This window comes from Hemitrygon akajei, chromosome 17 (assembly GCF_048418815.1).
Source record: "Hemitrygon akajei chromosome 17, sHemAka1.3, whole genome shotgun sequence".
Classification (NCBI taxonomy): Eukaryota; Metazoa; Chordata; class Chondrichthyes; order Myliobatiformes; family Dasyatidae; genus Hemitrygon; species Hemitrygon akajei.
The window spans coordinates 71,699,965-71,721,142 of NC_133140.1; the positions used below are offsets into that span (position 1 = coordinate 71,699,965).

The 21,178-nt window shown below is 45.3% G+C and overlaps 1 protein-coding gene across 2 annotated transcripts in view; it reads right to left on the minus strand.

Annotated features, from left to right (window-relative positions):
• Nucleotides 1-21,178, minus strand: part of gse1b (Gse1 coiled-coil protein b) — a 717,669-nt gene that overhangs the window by 35,140 nt on the left and 661,351 nt on the right. For both annotated transcript variants that reach the window (XM_073070370.1, XM_073070369.1), the window contains 3 exons: nucleotides 19,276-19,455; nucleotides 16,995-17,302; nucleotides 11,837-12,152 (listed from right to left, as the gene is read on the minus strand). In XM_073070370.1, coding sequence (XP_072926471.1) covers nucleotides 11,837-12,152; nucleotides 16,995-17,302; nucleotides 19,276-19,455 — 804 coding nt within the window. The remainder of the gene's footprint in view (nucleotides 1-11,836; nucleotides 12,153-16,994; nucleotides 17,303-19,275; nucleotides 19,456-21,178) is intronic.

Genomic DNA, 21,178 nt, shown 5'->3' on the forward strand with positions numbered 1-21,178 from the left:
CTGGCCAAACAAGCCTACATTGCTCAAATACACCCATGTGACCACTTAACCCATGACTTAGCCCACTTAACCCACTTGTCTCTGGAACGAGGGTGGGAACTGGAGCACTGGGTAGGAACACATCCAGTCGCAGGGGAATCGTGCAAACTCCTTAAGAGTCAGTGGTGGGACTGAACCTGGATCGTTGGTGCTGTATAACATTATGCTAAAGACTATACTGCTTGTATCTGACTGGGCATTTGACAGTGAGAAGCGAGAGGCCACTCAACTAGATATATTAACTCTGGCAGCACCTCTTGATCAGCTGTGTATAGAGCATAATGAATGAATCACAAAGATACAGAGCATAGAACCAGGGCCTTTGGCCCATGAATCTACACAGACAATCAAGCACGGTGAATCCTTCTGAATTTATAGTAGAATGTATATAGAACTCACGCAGACATAAATTAGAATGTATACCTCACCACCATAAGGAAAATCTGAGGCAGACATCACAGAAGCATTTAAGAGGACGTTCTTGGGACTTGATGGTGGGAGGGTTCAGGACCAACCTTGTAATCTCAATCTTATTCTTACTCTTCCTGATCCAAATCCCAAATCTTTTCGATGAAATATCTCAAGCTTTATTCCTTCCTAATTCAAATCCGTTCCCCACAGCCACTCCTCCTCCCCAGGCCCAATTTCTCTCATCAGTGTGGCTGAGGGAAAGATACTGGGGTTGAAAAAAAAGTGATACTTGGGGCAGAAAGGCAGTGTTGTGCTGTGCTCCCCATTTCCCAACTCCCTCTATCCCTGACAAACAGCCTGGCCCTCTGACTTCTTAACTTCAGTGACACCTGGATGAAGTGTAGGGAGACAGCACTCATACTGATGTACTCTCCTTCAGGAGGAAATCGAATTTCAGAAGGTAGTGGTGCGGTTAGCGCAATCGCTTTACAGCTTTAAGATCAGGGTTCGATTCCCATCGCAGCCTGTAAGGAGTTTGTACATTCTCCCCTTCTCCGTGTGGGTTTTCTCTGGGTGCTCTGGTTTCCTCCCAAATTCCAAAGATGTATGCTTGGGGAGAGTGAGTTGCGGGCATGCTATGTTGGTGCCAGAAGCGTGTCGACACTTGCATGCTGCTCAGCCCAATCCTTGCCGATTTGATGTGACACTAACGATACATTTCACTCTATGTTTTGATGTACATGTGACAAATAAAGCTAACCTTTATCTTTCAGCCTCCCGGAACTGCCTGGTTTAGGCAGACGGTTACTCCTTCTACTGAGGAGCTTGGTGAGTTAGACAGGTAACAGGATTAAGTTTGATCTTCAAATCCTCATCCTATTCACTGAGTTTTTCCAGAGCTGGTCCCACACACTTCCATAACCTCCTCCAGTACAAGCCTTCTAGACCTCCTCCGATTCTAATTTCCATCACATCACCATTAGTGGGTGTGCAATCAACTATGTTGAGCTCTGGAATTCCCTTCTTAAACCTTTCCACTTCTCTCTCTTTCTTTATGATGCTCATTTAAATCTATTTCTTCATCCAACGCTTTGACCATGCTCCCTGGCTTAGCCTCTTTCTGTTGTCTGTTAAACTTCTGTAAATGTCCTTTGAACATTTCACTCCTTTAAAGCAGTCGCAGTTGATGGTCCTGTGATTGTATCTCCGGCCAGCAATGGTGATATCTGTACATGATGTTACCTCAATTTCAGTGTAAAAATGCAAATAACATGCTGTTGAATTGACTACAGACCAATCGTCACACTCATCCACCCAACCACGAAATTTGACTGCTTTGCTTCTGACTCTTAGCCACAAATTTTCAGAGTCAGCTACTAAGCAAACATTTCTCACAAAATTACAAAGACCACGTCTCCAAAAGGATGCTTTCTTGGTCAATTCAGTGTGCTTTACGAAGAAATTTAAAGTTTCATGCTTTCAAACCATTCCGTGGCCTCACTCCATCTTAACTGTGTGATATTTTCCAGCTCTACAATCCTCCAAGATCTTTGAACTCTTCTAATTCTGGCCTATTCAATCTAATCGCACCATCACTTAGAGAACAGGCCTCTACTGGCAAGATGCACCATCATTTCTGTCAGGAAGAATAAAGCAACCCACTCACAAGGGGCTTTTCCTGCTGTCTGAGCCATCCCTCAACCAAGGTCACTAAAACTGATCCCCAAGTGACGTTGACAGTGACACTTGTGGCAGTTTGCCATGTCCATTTGCCAACTCTTGTGTCCACACTAATTAAGCACTTGGCAAGTGGTGTGGGATGTCCCCACGTTGTAAGGTGATACCTAATGACAGGGCTTTCAATGCTTAGTTCTAAACTTGATCACAACCCCTTCATGTGTTTGGTGACTCTCAGCAGAGACAACGTTTTGAGCTCCCTTTCCCAAGTGGCACCTAAATTGGGCCTGTTTGGGAAATCGGGCAGGGTCTTCTCGCTAAATTGGGCCTGTTTGGGGAATTGGGCAGGGTCTTCTCGCTAAATTGGGCCTGTTTGGGAAATTGGGCAGGGTCTTCTCGCTAAATTGGGCCTGTTTGGGGAATTGGGCAGGGTCTTCTCGTTAAATTGGGCCTGTTTGGGAAATTGGGCAGGGTCTTCTCGCTAAATTGGGCCTGTTTGGGAAATTGGGCAGGGTCTTCTCGCTAAATTGGGCCTGTTTGGGAAATTGGGCAGGGTCTTCTCGCTAAATTGGGCCTGTTTGGGGAATTGGGCAGGGTCTTCTCGCTAAATTGGGCCTGTTTGGGGAATTGGGCAGGGTCTTCTCGCTAAATTGGGCCTGTTTGGGAAATTGGGCAGGGTGTTCTCGCTAAATTGGGCCTGTTTGGGAAATTGGGCAGGGTCTTCTCACTAAATTGGGCCTGTTTGGGAAACTGGGCAGGGTCTTCTCGCTAAAGCTCTAATGGAGAACTCTCTGCATCATAATGGGGTATAACACATAAACCATATAACAATTACTGCAAGGAAACAGGCCACCTCAGCCCTTCTAGTCTGTGCCAAAAGCTTACTCTCACCTAGTCCCACCGACCTGCACTCAGCCCATAACCCTCCATTCCTTTCCTGTCCATATACCTATCCAATTTTTAAAAAAATGACAATATCAAACCTGCCTCTACCACTTCTACTGGAAGCTCATTCCACACAGCTACCACTCTCTGAGTAAAGAAGTTCCCCCTCGTGTTACCCCTAAACTTTTGCCCCCTCAACTCATGTCTTCTTGTTTGAATTTCCCCTACTCTCAATGGAAAAAGCCTATCCATGTCAACTCTATCTATCCCCCTCATAATTTTAAATACCTCTATCAAGTCCTCCCTCAACCCTCTACGCTCCAAAGAATAAAGATCTAACTTGTTCAACCTTTCCCTGTAACTTAGGTGCAGAAACCCAGGTAACATTCTAGTAAATCTCCTCTGTACTCTCTCTATGAGAATGTACAGAGGATGATGGGATGAATTGAGTCTGCTGACATTGATTGCCACAGCTCACGCCATTGGCTCGATATTTGACCACGACTTACAACGATTGAACAAAGGCAAGCAACAGTTAGAATCTATCCTCCATTGATTGCACAAATTGCACGGTGCCACAGCACACTTGTGTTGTTCGCAATTTTGGGAAGCTCAATTCCACTGATGCCCATGAAGCAAGATTTCAAAAATAGAATAAAATGCACAGCCACCCAACACCTAGTGCTTAGCAGAAGCCATTTCCTAGTCATTTGAGAGGTAGAGGAAAGGTGCACTAAAACTAAAAGGAACAGATGAGAAAATTAAATTGCTGAAATGATATGAAATAAATACAAAGTTTAGTTAAATCACCGGAGATACTAGTTGGGTAGCTACATCCTGATTAATCATCCAGAAAACATTAGAGGTTAAAAAGAGCAGAAATTGCATACAATGTAAAAGGTCAAACTCTACTTGGAACGCGTTGTTGTCAGTGGAAATACATTTCAGAAGCAGAGTTCAATGTGTATGTGTCACTACATTGCACATCTAGCACACAAACAGAGGTCAGATTTTGACCTCATCCCAGTTATAAAGTTTCAAGTCAGTTCTACGCATTCAGCAATTATACACCTTGCTTTCTTCCTTTTTCCATAAGGAGATTAAAGTCACCAGCTCATCTGTGTCTAGTCACCATTATTCTTCCATCACTATTTCATTTAAGCAGGCAGCTTGCAAAGAAGACTATTTTTTTGTCAAGGACAATGCAATTATCTGCTGGCATTAGACAGATGAGGCAGGATATCATGCGCTTCCTGAACACGGAGCTGGCATTATTATAATATTAATTAGAAATCACCTAAATGCCTCAGAAGCAGCTGGGGGCGTTAGGGTTATTATAAAGCTTTGAATTACAGAACCATCCTCTTGAAACACACGCAGAGAATAAAGTGAGATTCACAGATCCCAGCTCCTATCGTACCTGATTAGCCTGCTAAGCCGAGAGAGATAAAAAAAAAACTTGACAATAATAAATCATCAGAGAGGGAGGCTGCCTGTGTGAGCAATGCTTAATCATCCAGCAATGGACTGAACAAACAAGCGTCAGGAAATTTTATTCAGTGCAACCCCTGTGGCTTCAGGATGTGAATACAATTACCTTTCCAATCTCGCTCATAGTTGTGTCAATAGATTGAGAGAGAGAGAGAGAGTAATTGTAATACAGCGGCTTGCAAATTATGCTGACCTCTGCTCTCCATAAAGTGTCATATAATTATCAGTGTGGTTATCTACATATAATTTGTCATCCAACATACTGTTAAAAACCCTATTTAACTGTAATCACAGCTAGAGTATGGATCTGTACTATCATCTGGGCTTTGCATTATCTATGAGAGGAACTGTCGTGACACTGAGACAGATCATTTGAAAATATGGCAGTCTTTCTAAGAGTGCAGTGCTTTAATTTGACAATCAAGTCAGTGGTGCTGCTGATGTTGCAACTACAAAGTTCTGTTGTCGTTCAATTGTTTCCCATCTCTCTTGAGGTGCAAGAGGAGTCTTCCAGTAACTCAGCGACGTGTACCTGCCTCTCCCCCCCTTCCTCCCCCCCCCCGCCGCCGCTCTTCTGGTGCATGGATTTGACAACAGGTGATGGGAGGCCACGTCTCCTGTAGAGGGCACCACTTGCAGACCGAGCATTCGAAGCCCAGTGCAAGCCAGCAGAGGAGTCTGGATAATGAACAGCAGTATCGATTTGCAGGCTAACGGGGGGGGGGGGGGCTAGTTTTTATTGCAAGGCGGCTGGGGTTCAAAAATCAGGTAATGACGCTTCAGATTGGTCCCTGTCGAGAATTGCTGACTTCCATTTTCAGCACTTGAATCACAGTTGAGGTGTATTAGCTTAGACATTAAAGAATAGCTGTATCTGTCACATGTACATCGAAACATACAGTGAAAATCAAATCGGTGAGAGTTGTACTAGGGACAGCCCACGTGTCATCACGCTTCCAGTGCCAACTTACTGACTCTAACACGATTGTGTTTGGAATGCGGGAGGAAACCGAAGCACCTGGAGGAGGCCCACGTAAAGTCCTACAGGCTGCAGGCGGAATCGAACCCCGATCAGCGGTCACTGGCCCTGTAAAGCACCATGCTATGGTGCAGCTCTTGGGAACAGCGCAGCAGGCCGATTACAGGGCTTCAAGAGCTAAATCGTGGGGGAACGTCAAGTGGATCCTCTGCAGCGAGAAGGTTAAGGACTGCCCAGCTGAGACACTAAAAACGATTAAGGGATTTGATAAGAAATGGAGGAAGAGATTCACCTGGCGAAGTGGTTCAGAAAAGGAGAGCAGAAAATAAACTGACACTATGTCATTTGCGAATGAAGTCGGGAAGTAATTTCGATGAAGGGCACGGAGGCGAGCTAAATTTTTGGGTGGATTCATCAGAATTATTCACCAAAGGCAGGTCGAAACAGAGCCGCCTTGAGGTAGGTGAATGGTGGGAAAAGCCAAACAGGCTGAATGGTCAATCCCTTTCTCTATGTAACCCTGGCTGAGGTTTCATTCCAGTCGAACAGAACTCATTTGTGGCTTAATGCAAACAGAAAATGCTGGTAGCCTTCAGAAGGTCAACTGGAAAGAGAAACAGTTACCAGTTTAACACCGGGACCCTTCGTCAGATACTGGCAAACTTTCAATCAACGGTTTCTTTTTCCACAGATTCTGCCTGACCTGCCGAGTCTTTCCAGCACTATTAGCTTCTTTTCAGCACCTGTTGTGTTTTTATTTTAAACTTTCTTTCAGCTGTGGCACTGCTAAGATCAAATGACCAGCAAAGCCCAAAGATTGGATCACTTGGTTTCCAAGGAGTTTCTGAACAGGGCTGCAACATGCTATTGGGTCAATAACATCACACAAAAATTTAATAACTTTCCATGCCCTTTGTTAACTTTAAAGTCAGTGGATGACAGACACAAAGATGCATGCACGTGCCCCATCCAACGCAACCCTAGCCAGTGTGAACACTCCTTAAGCCTGAATCAACTCCCAATAGAAATGGGTCGATCCTATATTGAGTTTGCTTGGGTAGCTGGGCTCTATAAATGATGCCATACATTAAAAAGTAGGAAATGCCTCCTGTGCTCCCTGCACTGTCCCAAATATTTGTGGGGATCAGCCTTATTTTATTTTAATTCACTTATATGCAAAGATGAGGTCCAATCCCACCCAAGTCTGAAGACTTAATTTTTTTGAGACCAAAGTACCTGAGCCTTAGGTCAGAAAGCCAGACTCCCTCCCATGACTCCACTTCCTGCTGCCTAGAAACCAAGGGTATCTTTTCCTCTTCCTTTTCCATCAGGCAGTAGATACAGAAGCCTGGAAGCACATACCATCTTCTATCTATGTTATCAGACCCTTGAATGGACCTCTCATAAACTGGACGCGAGTTATTGATATCTCACTCTACCTCGTCATGGCCCCTGCATTTTTGTATGTCTAACTGCACTGTGGTTTCTCCGTAACATTGTATCCTGCATTGTGTTTTCCTTCTTACCAACTTAATGTACTTATAAGAACGTGAGAAACAGGAGCAGGAGTAGGTCATCCATCCCGTCGAGCCTGCTCCGCCAATCAGTAAGATCAAGGCTGACCTCCACCTACCTGCCTTTTCCCCATAACCCTTAATTCCGCTACTATGCAAAAATCTATCCAACTTTGTCTTAAATATATCTCCCAAGGTAGCCTCCACTGCTTCATTGGACAGAAAATTCCCCAGATTCACCATGCTTTGGGAAAAGCAGTTCCTCCTCATCTCTATCCTAAACTTACTCCCCCAAGCCTTGAGGCTATGTCCACTAGTTCTGTTCTCACCTACCAGTGGCAACAACTACCTTGCCTCCGTCTTATGGAATTCCTCTAAACGGAATGATCTGCCTGAGTGAGATGCAAACAAACTCTGTATCTCAGAGCATGCCACAATAATAAAGCAATACCAATGCCAGGATGTGGTCTGTCTGCCAATATTCTGAAATCACCTCTCCAGTAGAGAGCGGCGTATCAAGAACCTGTAAGGTTCCTTGCCACCTTTATCATGGTACCAACCCAGAGAAAATGAGGCATCTGCCATAACAATACAGATCAGCTGCTGCCTTGGAATTACTTCCTAAACATCCTTCTAATTGAATAAGAGGAATGAGATTTAAGTGCCTTTTTTAAGAAAAGTCAGTTGCTTCTTCCCCATGCCTCAGAGACAAAGCACACATCGTCTCTTAACTAAGCATCAAGATTGGTATTTGTCTGATGTATATCGAAATATCAAAACAGAGTAAAATGTGTAATTTGCGTCAAATCAAATGTGAGGATTGTGCTGGAGGCAGCCCGCAAGTGTTGCCGTGCTTCCAGCGCCAACATTGCACACCCAAAACTCACTCACCCTCACCGCGAGGGCTTTGGAATGTGGGAGGACCCGGAGGAAACCCACGTGGCCATAGGGAGAACGTGCAAAATCCTCACCGGCAGCAGCCGGAATCAGTAAGTGAAATATGTGAAAACTGTCACTGTAAAGCGATGCGCAAACCTCTACACTACCATGCTGCCCTTTATGTTCTTTCTCTGAGTGCTCCTGAATAAAATGTCCCAGCTACAAACCGGAGGCTTTTATTGTTACTGCAGACCTCTGAGCAAAGCTAGTTGCTTTCAGAATCAGTCAGACAGAAGACTATTCCGTACCTTGTACAGCACTTCGAAGGACCTACCAATTAGCTTCCACTGATTAAGCACACTAGGCTTGAAAGGTCTTGAGTTTAGAAGAATGGGAGGTGACCTCACTGAAAAGTAACACATTCTTTTGGGTCCTGATGAAGTAGACGTAAGGACGGTGCTTCCTTTGGTTGAAGTATCTGAAACTAGGGGCCACAGTCTCAAAATAAGCTGCTGGCCATTAAGGGAAGAGATGAGAAAAAAATTTCTCCTCCTATTGGGTAGTGTATCTTTGGAGCTCCTTATACAAAAGCACTGTGGAGGCTTAGTCCCTGGGTATATTAAATTAGAAATCAGTGGATTACTATATACTAAAGGAACTGAGGGATAACAGTTGAGTGCAGGAAAGTGGTTCTGAGGTAAAATAGCTTAGGACAAGCACAAAGGGCTTAATGGCCTACTCCTGCTTATTTCTTACATTCTTTATGTTTCATTGACCCGCATTTCCTCTTAATTTTGAAAATATTTCCTATTCAAATGTTTATAAAATATTCTTTGGCAAGCTACTATTGAATCTGTTTCCAAGGGGTGCAGATGACAGAAAATTGCTTGCCTAGAGAAAAGAAGCTTCTAATCCTCAGTGAGACTCGATTCACAGAAACCAAGAGCTTCTGGTTAGGCAGTCGTGCTTCTGGCTGGCTTTCCAGGAATCTTCATTTCTGGACTCCTCTTATAAATATTCCTTTAGCATCTCAGATACTATAAAATTCCAGCAGAAGTACCGAAAAGCAGGAAATACACAGCAGGCCGGGCAGTGTCTGTGGAGAGGGAAAGAGACAATGTTCTAGGCTGATAAGTCATCAGCCTGATCGACCTTAAACATTAACTCTACATCTCTCTCTACAGATGCCACTGGACCTGCGGTGTATTTTCAGCACGTCTTGTCTTTCTCTTTCAGCTGTGGTTAAGATGCATCTGGATGCAGACTGAATCTTTGTTCCTGGTGTGGGGGACAATTTACCTGTGTGCATTGTTGCTTGAATTATCCCTGCTTTAAATGGAGAGCAAAATACAGATGTGCCTCAATTGCATCACTCTTTAACTGGCAGATTTATTAATTCAGTAACATTGAAATATCTAATAGGCTGATATGTGTAATCATAGCCTAACATATACCATTCTCCCTCCAGATGTTGAGTATAACATGCCACAGTCTGGACAACAGGCTCACTGCCTTTTCTCAATCCAGTCTGCCAAATGTGTACTTAACGTGAAATACTGATGGGGTCAAGGTCTTTCGATTCAGACGATGCGGGGAAGGGTTAATTGGCTGAGAGCCACAGGACCTGCTTCATCAGCAGCTCTCTGTCTACTGCCACTACCATTCATGTGAGAAATCAAAATAAAAACAGGGTGAAAACATCCTCAGTTCATAAAAGATGGATGGATACAACAGACATCTTAAGAGCTGATTTCAAAGGGAGATGAGCATGGTTAGCTTGGAGTGCTGCAAGTGAAACAAGATCTGTGACTCTACCTACTCCCTGGGGGATACGCTGATAAAAAGCATTTTATGTGCTCTTAACTCGTGGCTACTGAAACACAAGACATGAACTGCTAGGAGCACACTTCCCTTGTGACCTATTCCAGCCTTTAGCTGTGACTGACCTTACTAAAATTTCATTAAGCTGAAAGCCCTGGAGGATTCTATTTTGCTATTCTTATATGTTTCTGAAAACGGCTGCCTTACTCTTATTCAAACTAATTTAGTTTGTTTAAATTGAATCGCAAACCACAGTTAACAGATTGCCTAGATTCTAATTCGATGTTGATGGAAGTGGGAGGACTCTTCTTCAACAATCTCCGTGTTCCAATGCTACGAAACACTCCCACAATGCAAAAGGTGACTGAATCACTACCCGTTACACACCAAGTTTCTGTGGTCACCAGGGAATCCACTTAACTTGGGCACAATATTTCTCCGAAGCTTCGATTCCTTATTCAGGAAAAAAAATCCCATGACTGCCGTTCAAGTTCGTTGGTTGACCTATTCGTATTAATAAAATTAAGTTAAAGTTCGTGTGGATCAATTCAGTGGAAGCATGCTAAATTTAAGCTCAGCTGCGAGAAATTTCATCCCCTTGGGATTTCTACCTCGTGTAAGGAAGGGCAGGCCCATTCCTGCTCTTGTTAGAAATGAGTGGCGGGAGCATATAGGTTACATGCACCTGATTTATGAAGAGCCTGGATATATGAACAAGTACTTGGAAGATCCCTGGGGTGGATTTCTTGGCTGCTGCAGCGCTGCAGGCATCTTCTATCACCTGGGAACTCTGGCTGCATTTAAGGTGGGGGTGGGGGGTAATTTCAAAGGAGATGCGAGACTGCTGGGTGTCTGGATTGAGCCGCATGGGGTGGTGGTAGAGGCAGATACATCAAGGGCTTCTAAGAGACGTTCAGGTCGGCACAAGTATGTGAGAAAATGGAATGATATGGACATAGTGCAGGCAGAAGGGATTAGCTACGTTGGCCATTTGATTACTACATACTTGGTTTGACACAACTTTGTGGGCTGAGTGGCCTGTTCCTGTGCTATACCATTCTATGTTCTACTTTCTGGTTTATGGACAGTTCGTCCTGTAATACGGAACCCTGTAATAACCTGGGGAGGACCTGGTACAACATAATTCAACTCAGACTTTGGATTCTTCCCGACGCGATGGGTGATTTGGGAGGAAGCTCACCAACCCCAGTGTGTGGCCTGAACCTGGTTCAAACCCCTCCATCATTTACTGTTCTTCAAGTTGCTCCAACATCAACATCTCCTACATCAATGATGTTGAGGTTCAGAACTTGCACTCCTCGGAGTGAACATCACCAGTAGTTTGTCTGGATCCGAGGACTTGGAGCACAGCCAAGAAAGCTCCCTAACACTTCTACTTTCTCCGGAGGCTAAAGAAATTTGACATGTCACTGTTGACCCTTACTGACACACCACAGAAAGCATTCTATACAGACGTGTCATGGCTTGGTAAGGCAACTGCTCTGCATGTGACAGCCAGAAGCTGCAGGGAGTTGTGCACACAGCTCAACACATCACAACAAACGGCCTTCCCCCCGTGGCAACACACACAAAATGCAGGAAAAACTCAGCAAGCCAGGCAGCTTCTATGGAGGAGAATAAACAGTTGACGTTTTGAGCTGAGACCCTTCATCAGGACTCTGTCTCTACTTCTTGCTACCTCAGTAAAGCAGCCAGCATAATCCAAGACCCCACCCACCCTGAAAATTCTCTCTTCTCCTCGCTCCCATTAGGCAGAAGATACAAAAGCCTGAAAGCATGTACAGCTTCTACTGTGCTGTTATCGGATTCCTGAACGGACCTTTTGTACGATAAGATAGAACCTTGGCCTCACAATCTGTCTCATTATGATCTTGCACTTTGTTTGCCTGCACTGCAATTCCTTCGTAGCTTTTCAACTTTACTCTGCATAGTTATTGATTTACTGTGCACTGTGTAATGATCTGATCTGCAAAAAACATTAGGCAACGCAAGCTCTTCATTCTGTCTTGGTACGTGTAACAATAATAATCCAAAACCATCACCCCAGTGACAAACCCAACCATTGGATCCCCTCCCCAACCCACCAACCTTTACAGGCTCACTGGCCCCTCCGCCTTACCTAATGACGTCCCTGTGCTCCACCTCGCTCTGGGAGCCGGATCGCCCGATGTCGAGGTGCTGCTCGAGAACCTGCTGCCGGAACTCCGAGACCTGGTACTGCCGGTCTTCCTTCTCCTGCCGCAACTGCCGCTGCTTCGCCATCCACTTCTCCTCCTCGTTGTTCCTCTGCAGCAGCATTGCCGAGCTGCTTCCCGGCGGGATGAAGCCGCTGGAGTTGGAGATCAGGGTGGGCACGGAGTGGTGGGAGATGGGGGACTGGTGCAGGCTTGGGTGGATCGCCTTGGACCCCGTCAGTGCATATTCCTTGGGCTTATCTGCAAACGAAGAGGGATTTTTATTATCTCCTCTCTGCACCACATGTGTGCTGAAAATCCAACAGTAATGATAGGGAATCTGCTGCATAATGGCTGAAGGAAATAGGGAATTGGATATGAATCCCCACACAGCTTTGAAGGTTCAGTCTAGTGTTGTTCCATCTCAATCTCTGGAGGAGTCACTGGTCACCAGCTGCGGAGAACCAAATAAAGTCCCTTTGCTTGTAAATAACTTGGATAAAACCAGTCCGATATGAAGGTTCTCGTGTTAATTTTTTAATTTAGAGATACAGCACAGTAACAGGGACTCTGACCTAAATGAACCAGTGCCTCCCAGTTACACCCATGTGTGCTTCTGGAATGTGGGAAGAAACCAGAGAGAGCAGACAAGCTCCCTCCAGGCAGCAACAGAACTGATCCCCAGTCGCCGGCACTGCGAAAGGACCACACTAACTGCTATGCTACCATACCACCCACATCTGACTGGGCATTTGACAAATAGTGAGAAACAAGAAGGTACTCCACTACATATATTAAATCTGGGCACTCCTCTCGATCAGCTGAGGAATAAATACTGTAAGGCATAGAGTTACAGAGCGTAGAAAGAGGGCCTTTCGCCCATGGGTTTGCACTGTCATCCCAATTTATTTTCTCCATATACCCATCAACTTACCCCAGATTCTCCCACTCACCCACACCCCAGATTCAGCTTACATTGGTATATAAGGCTACCAAGGAACAGCTTTATGTGATGCAGGAGGAAACTGGAAAACTTTGCAGAAACCAGTATTTCATTTAGGGATACAGTGCAGAGCAGGCCTTTCCAGCTCAAGCAGCCTCACCACCCAGCAACCCACCTATTCGACCCTAGCTTAATCACAGGACAACTTACAATGACCAATTTACCTTCTAACTGGTGTATTTCTGGACTGTGGGAGGAAACTGGAGCACCCGGAGGAAACCCGTGCAGTCACGTGGAGAATGTACAAACTCCTTACGCGTGGTGCTAGAATTGAACGCCATACTCCGATGCCTGAGCGGTATGCTAACACAAGATGGCATAATTATAAGGAGATCTGAGGAAAGCGAAGGGGGTGTGGTTGTCAGATGTAAGTATCTTACACAGAGAATGGTGAGTGTGTGGAATATCTTGCCAGAGGTGGTGGTAGAGTGGGGTCAAGGGATAAGATTAGGGATAAGAAATTCTTTGACAGGCACATGGATGATAGAAAAATGGACGGCTATGTAGGAGGGAAGGGTTAGACTGATCCTAGATTATAATGTCTGCACAACATTGTGGGCCGAAGGGCCTGTGCTGTGCGGTAGTGTTTTACGTTTATAAGGGAGTGTGCAAACTCTGCTGAGACAACACCCAAAGTCAGGATTGAACCTGGCTTGCAGGAAATGTGAGGAAGCAGCTCCAAACTGATTGAGCCTCATGCCACATGCCAATTCCACTAGGTGTCCCTGCCTGCTTCAGAGAAGGCGGCAGAGAAAAACCACAGTGAACCACAACTGTGCACACGGTACAGGTCATACCACAGCACTGCTGGGTGGAGAATCACAGGATTTTGAGGGGGCGATATTGAAGGAATGGTGATGTATTTCCAAGTCAGGATGGCGCGTAATTTTGAGGGGGAGCTACCTGTGCAGGGGTTCCCAATCTTCTTTCTGTCGTGGACACCTACCGTTAACTGAGGAGTCCGCACACCCCAGGCTGGGAACCCCTGTACTAGTGGGAACATTCCCCTGTGCTTGTTACTCCCATCCTCCTACATTCAATGTTCAAAGTAAATTATCGAATTACGTACATGTCTCCATTTTCTACCTCGAAATTCATTTCCTTGTAGGCATTCACAGTAGAAGAAAGAAATATTATCAATGAAAAATGACGAAAGCCACAAAGACTGACAAACAATCAGGGTGCAAAAGGAGAGAAAGTGTGCAAATACAAAAATAAATAAATCAATAACAGGTGATCGGAGTCACAGGTTTGGGCTGTGTTTCCAAGGAGCTCTGGTGACTGGCTGCATTTCGCAGCTGAAGCATACTGTAGGGAAATGGTGGAGGGAGAGGATGAAGGTTGGTGCCAATCAAGCACGCTCCCTTGTACTGTGTTGAGTTTCTGAAGTGTTGTTCGAGTCGTATTACGCAGAGTACTGATTGTACTTGTTAGGGTAGTGGTAATGTTGTTGGATGAGTAGTCCAGAGGTTCAGATCACTGACCTAGATCAACACTGAGTTGCAGCCGCAAGCAGTGGACTCACGAATTTGCATTCGTCGGCACAGATACTCCATGTTTGCTCGCAGTGTACTGGATCACACTGGAATAATGTCCTCACCCCACACCGGATCATACAATTTCTGCCAAACCAGTCACTAAATAATAAAGACTTTGTGCAGAGACAAGAATACTGCTATGATAACAAAGTGTGTTTGTGTACACTACCCTGCTGACCTTTGCAAAATGTCAGCCCCCGCTGCTACACACTGGAGCGGCTGAGCCGGCAGGCTCTGAGACTCGGGCACAGCTGTAGCTTCAGCCATGGCTAATTGCATTACACAGACAGAAAGTTAGCAGCCAGACTCAATCTTGATTGAAGCTGAAACATATCAAACACTAGGGGGTATCCTTTGCTCTTTTAGGTCAAACACTTTGCCTGCTACTGCTCTTCAGCATTGTCTGCCAGTCAAAGGAAAGGCTTGCTCGCACCTTTCATGATGTCGCGGCCCGCTCCCAGCCAATCTGGTGCTTCCGAAGTGAAACATAAAGAAGAATGCTGGATAAACTCAGCATCTGTGGTAGAAGAAAGCAGTCAGTGGTTCAGATTGAAGAAGCTTCATCTGGAGTTTAAGGAGGAGGTGATGGTGAGACAGAAGCAACACACACAAAATGCTATTCAGCGTCCATGGTAAAGAGTAAATAGTCGACGTTTAGGGCCGAGACCCTTTTCACTTTGCCTGAATTGTCGACTGTTTCCTCGTTTCCGTGGACGCTGCCCGGCCTGCTGAGTTCCTCCAGCATTGTGTGTGTGCTGCTTTGGATTCCCAGCATCTGCAGATTTTCTCGTGTTGGTGAGAGCTTAGATTAGTTTGAAGGAACCAGAGTTAATCCTTTCCAGAGTTTTAATACAAACCCCCCATCCTAAAAGAAGGGCTTCAACCTGAAACATTGACTTTCTGTAGCTGTGGCTTGACTGGCTGGAATCTCCCAGCCTCAGATTCCAGCACCTGCAGATTGACCTGTTCTTGATTTAGAAACGCCACTTGCACTTTGATTGTATCGTTTACAACTTTATAACTTGTTCAGCCAACTCAAGTGTTATCATGTTGTAACTCGATTTAAAAACTCTCAGGCTGCATTGCGATACTGCCCTGACCTGTGGGTGACAATGTCGAGGGAGGGATGGACGTCAGCTATGATTACAAGTATTCCATTCTGTTCTGTTCTCCAGCTGAAGCGGTGGGGTCTTTTATTCCCACTTGAGTGCACATACAGAGCCTTGGTTCATGTATCATCGGAACGACAACATGGCAGGGCAGCACACTGCATTGGAATGGATGCTCGTGCTGAACTGAGTGTAAGGAGCCCATAAACATCTGATCCATGGGAGCGAGACACGCTCACCGAGCCACAGTGTGACTAGAGGTGACGAACGTAAGGGTATGTGCACACCAAAGCTCCAGACTGAATGGTGAAGTTTGACAGGCCACTGCTACTGTTCCTGTATTGAAGATTCCAGATTCAAATTTATTTATCACTTGTACATCAAGACGTATAGTGAAATGAGTCGTTTGCATTAACAATCAACGCAATCAACGGTGCGCTGGGAACAGCCTGCAGGGATCACCACGCATTCTGGCACTGACATAGCATTCCCATAATGCTCAGCAGAACAACACAGAACACAACAAGCAATAAACACCAACAGCAAAAACTATCCTCTGGCCTCTGAGTTTGTGAAGAACAAGGACAAGCTTCCCCTTTAACCAAAGCACTCAGGAGCTACTTTCCTTGATATGCTCAGGGCATATATTTGGTCAAAGTTCCCAGTCCGATGATCTTCTCAATTAGGTCTTCCCAGTCATTAATTAATACTTTCCTATTGTCATGTCCCAAGCAGGCCTGCTGGTGCACAGGCAAAACCATGTGGGCAGAACGCCCTTTTGTACAGGGATACTCCTGATTTTGACTCTCCTGCGGCTTTCGTTTGGGAGTCACTGTACAGCCGTCCAGCTACGGTTCTCAGTCTGTGATTGGGGGGCACTAAGTGGGAATCCCACGAGTGGCCAACTGGGACGATGGTCTTCAAGCTAATTCAAGAAACTGAAAATCACAAACATAGAGGTGTATAAGATGATAAGAGGCTTAAATAGAGTGGACAGCCAGAGACTTTTTCCCAGGGCTGAAATGGCTAATTCAAGGGAGCATAATTTTAAGACGATTGAAGAAAAGTATAGAAGATTTAGAGATAGTTTTTTTTTTACATAGAGTGGTGGGTGTGTGGAACACACTGTCAGAGGTTTGGTAGTGGCAGATACTTTAGGAAGATTTAAGAAACTCTTAGATAGGCATGGATGAAAGGAAAATAGAGGGCTATATGCGATGGGAAGTTTGGATTGATTTTTGTGTAGGTTAAAAGGTCAGCACAACATCATGGGGTAAAACGCCTGTATTGTGCTGTAGTGTTCCAAGCTCTATAACTTTGGGGTAAAAATTAAGACCAATGTCCTTTGTGCTTAAAGGCCTCGGTCTGAGATTGGGTGAGCTTTAATTGACCTTTCTTACAGCCTGAATACAAATTGAGGTATCACATCTCTATAACAGGTTGAGTTTGTTACCTGTCCGGTTTGGCGTCAGCCGCTCTGTAGCCCTAACCCTGTCGTCTATCTGTTGGTTTCGCAGACTGTGCAGTTCAGGCACCTGCAGGTAATGATTCTCCATCGCTTTAGCTGCGCTCATTTCCTTCTCCCTGCTCCTTTCCCTGTCTCGCTCCATCTCCCGCTCACGCTCCCTCTCCCGCTCCTTCTCCTTCTCCCTTTCGAGCTCCTTCTCTCTCTCCTTCTCCCGCTCGGCCTCGCGCTCCCGCTCTTTCTCCCGCTCCCGTTCCCGCTCCCTCTCCCGGCGGATTTCTTCACTTATCTGCAGCCTGCAGATTGGGGTGGGGGGGGGGGGGGGGTAGGAAGAGATGAAGGAGGGAAAAAACAAAGCAAACATTAGAAATCTTGTTATTATTTATTGAAACTGGTCAAATCAAATGCAGATACAAAACACCCTCTTCTTCTGTAACAAAGCAATCAGTGTAACTCGGTTCTACTGAATAGGAAAGCAAGAAAATCACTTTTCTTGAAAGTTAATGGCACAACAAGCAATCTGCTGGAGGAACAGTATCTGAGGGAGAAAAGGAATTGTCATGTTTCAGGTCAAAATTCAGCAACAGGATGGTTTTGATCTGAAACATCCACAATTCCTTTCCTTTCCACAGATGCTACTCGACCCTCAGAGTTCCTCCAGAAGATTACTCGTTGCTCCGGATCCCAGTCCCTGCAGTCTCATGTCTTCAAGCTGATGGGGCAGATCTTCTGCCCAACGCCAGCAACTATCACACATTTCCTTTGACAGAAAAAGATGCAGATCAGTCCATCGATTCAAAGTTGGCTGAAAGAGCAAACCTGCATTTTTCCCTCATGAATTCCCTGTCTTGGAGATGTGCAGAACTAAAAAAAAAGCAGCCCTTCAGCCCGTCAATTGCAGGCTGCCCATTTTTTTTACCCTACTCAAATAACAATATAAACAGCACAGTAGTATAGTTGCATGCTGTGCTTGCCACAGCTATCAGAGAGCTGCAACCACATATAGGAAGAACATTGTAGCATTATGCTGCATCACTTTATTTATTAAGCTTTAGTAGGTTTTAAGGTTTACATGGATATGATAGGGGAAATGGGCTCTCTTACTGTGAACTTCTATACTGTACCTGCCACTATAAGGTGCTGCATTGACCGAGCGCCAGGCACATTTGGCACACTTGCTACTTGCTGCCCATTACACTGCTGGTATTTAGGCAGCAATGAACTGTCCTCCATCTCCGGCAATGTTCAGGGCTTCCTTCATCATGTCAGTAGCTTCCTCTCGGTTTTCACTACTGTCAGTCACGCAAGTTTCAGGTGGGAGACTCAGGAATACCGTCACACTCAGATGTAGAAGGATTCTTCATTGCTGTTTCCGTAACAGTTCTGTTTTACCCGTCAGGGTTGTAGACCTGAGCTGAACCCCCCCCCCCCCCCCCCGAACCTGGAGGACTGATGGGCCACTCTTAGTCTGGCCTCTACCCTTTGACCTATTTGGCATGGGTGACCCTACCAAGAGCTAAAGCATAAAACCCTGACTCCAGCCAGCATAATTCTCCGGGTCATTGAGGCACTCAAGCCTCCAAACCCTACAAGGCTGTGGTGCTCTTGGAGGACATAAGGCATAGGGATGCATAAATTGCTGCAGAGGTTCAATCCCACCTAGTAATTTGAAGGCGTAAGTTTATTCTTATGAAATTTTTTAAAAACCCTTTAAGTCATCACCAGCAAATCCCATGCGCTTTCAGCCTTCCATTAAAAGGATGATGCCTTTTAGTTTATTCCTGGATTAATCTCTCTCCTTCATAGATACTTGATCACTTCCTGCATATTTTCAGCTACATCGGCTGCTCCTTATCATTTCCAGCATCTGCAGCCTTTCACTTCATCTCTCAACAAATGTGCCAGCCTTTTAACAATGTGTCTCAATTCCTGTTCATTGCAGTGTGTGTGTGTGTGTGTGCGTGTGTGTGTGAGAGAGAGTGTGTGAGTGAGTGTGTGTGTGTGTGTGTGTGTGTGTGTGTGAGAGAGAGAGAGAGAGTGTGTGTGTGTGTGAGTGTGTGTGTGTGTGTATGTGTGTGTGTGTGAGAGAGAGAGAGTGTGTGTGTGTGTGTGTGTGTGTGAGAGAGTGTGTGAGTGTGAGTGAGTGTGTGTGTGTGTGTGTGTGTGTGTGTGTGTGTGTGTGTGTGTGTGTGTGTGTGTGTGTGTGTGTGTGTGTGTGTGTGTGTGTATGTGTGTGTTTGCGGTAGGTGGAGAACAGGTGCAGATTTACCTCTCTGACAAGTGCTCTGGCTGCAGGGCAGACAGTGAGGAATGAGACAGCTCTGTGGGAAACCTCATTCCAGGCAGGTGTAGATTCATGGCGGAGGGGTGAAGAGGTGGCAGAGTGCCTGGGGTTGCAATCGGGTAGAAAGGTGACCGCAAGGCTGAGAGGCAGTATGAATCATCCACCCTGCAAAAGAGAAACAGCACAGTTGGTCAGAAAACAAATTCTTTCTTGGTAATCTCACTCACACCAGCACCACAATGCAGGCTCATTTCAGTACTCGGTTGGTTGGCCCTTTAGCTGCCAAGGCACTAAATACTGGAATTCCTTCTGAAAACCTCACTCTCCCATCTTAATTCGCACTTAAGAACCTATCCCTTTGACCCTGTTCCCCATTCTGTGGTTTGATTTGTTTGATTATTGCCTGGGGATCTTTTTAAAAGCTCCAATCTGCTGCTCCTGTAACCCTCAAAGACTTCAGGCCTTTTTAACGCGAGCTTTATTCCTCGTTGCTCCTGGCCCGAACAACAAGCTTAGTCGACTGCCTTGGGCAGGAGGTTCACTGGGTTAATTGGACTTGCTGTGGGAGGAGGATGCCGTGCAAACTCCGTGAAGAAGAATCTGCTCATTCTTTTTCATTGTGATTAGAGTGGCAAAGAATAGGCATTGGTCAAGTAGCCATTATTCCCATTCTGCTGCGTTCAAGGATAGATTAAAAATCAGCTTTATTTGTCGCATGCACTTCGTGAGATTGAAGCATACAGTGAAATGCATCATTTTACTTCAACAACCTGCACAGTTGGAGGATGTACTGAAGGCAACCTGAAACTGTCGCCATGCTTCCTGCACCAACGTTCAAAGTTCAAAGGAAACTTATTGTCAAAGTTTGCCATATCACTGTACACTACCCTGGGATTTGTTGTCCTGTGTGCGTTCACAGTGGATGCAAAGGAAGACAACAGAATCAATGAAAAACTGCACACAAGGACAGGCAAACAACCAATGTACAAAAGACAAACAATAATAAATAAATGGTATTGAGGGCATGAGTTGTAGAGTCCTTGAAAGCGAGTCCATCTGTTGTGGAATAAGAGCTGAGTGATGTTATCCATGCTGGTTTAGGAGTTTGATTGTTGAAGGGTAGTAACTCTTCCTGAGCCTGGTGGCCTGACCAGAGGCTCTTGTACCACCCTCAAGAAGAGAACATCGCATGCCCACAACTTACTAACCCTAACCCGTACGTCTTTGGAATGTAGGAAGAAACTGGAGGAAATTCATGCCGACACTGACAGTGGCAGGAATTGAGCCCCGTGCTTCCGATCGCTGGTGTTATAAAGCATCACGCTAACCACTCCCTACCGTGGTATATCTAGCAGTCAGGCAGGAATCAGATGGTGGAGAAGCATGTAACTTGCTCCATACTGTATATTATGTCTTTCCAGTTACCAAATAATGCTTAATACCACTGAGTTGATCCACAGCTCAGAACTCTTATTTCTGTTTCCCAACCACCTTCCTAATTTAACCAATATACAGCACTCTGGAAAAGTCTTAGGCACCCTAGCTATATATATGTTCCCAAGACTTTTGCACAGTACTGTATATTCACCCAAGCATAGCAATATTGGATTCAGGCAAACGGGACAATTGAGCAATCACAAAGTATCATAGGCCCGTATACTCTTCTGAAGAAAATAAGTAAAGATAGTTTTTTTTTTAAATGTCCATACCCTGAGGTCCAATCCAACACAACCATGTTGATCAGTTAAACCAGGCAGGACTAACACAGTAAAGGGTAGGGCTCTGCAGAGTGTTGTAGAGGTGTAATTATATTGTTCTCTGAAAGTGGCAACACAGGCAGACGGGGCAGTGTTGCCTTCATTGGTTACGGCATTAAATACGGATTCTG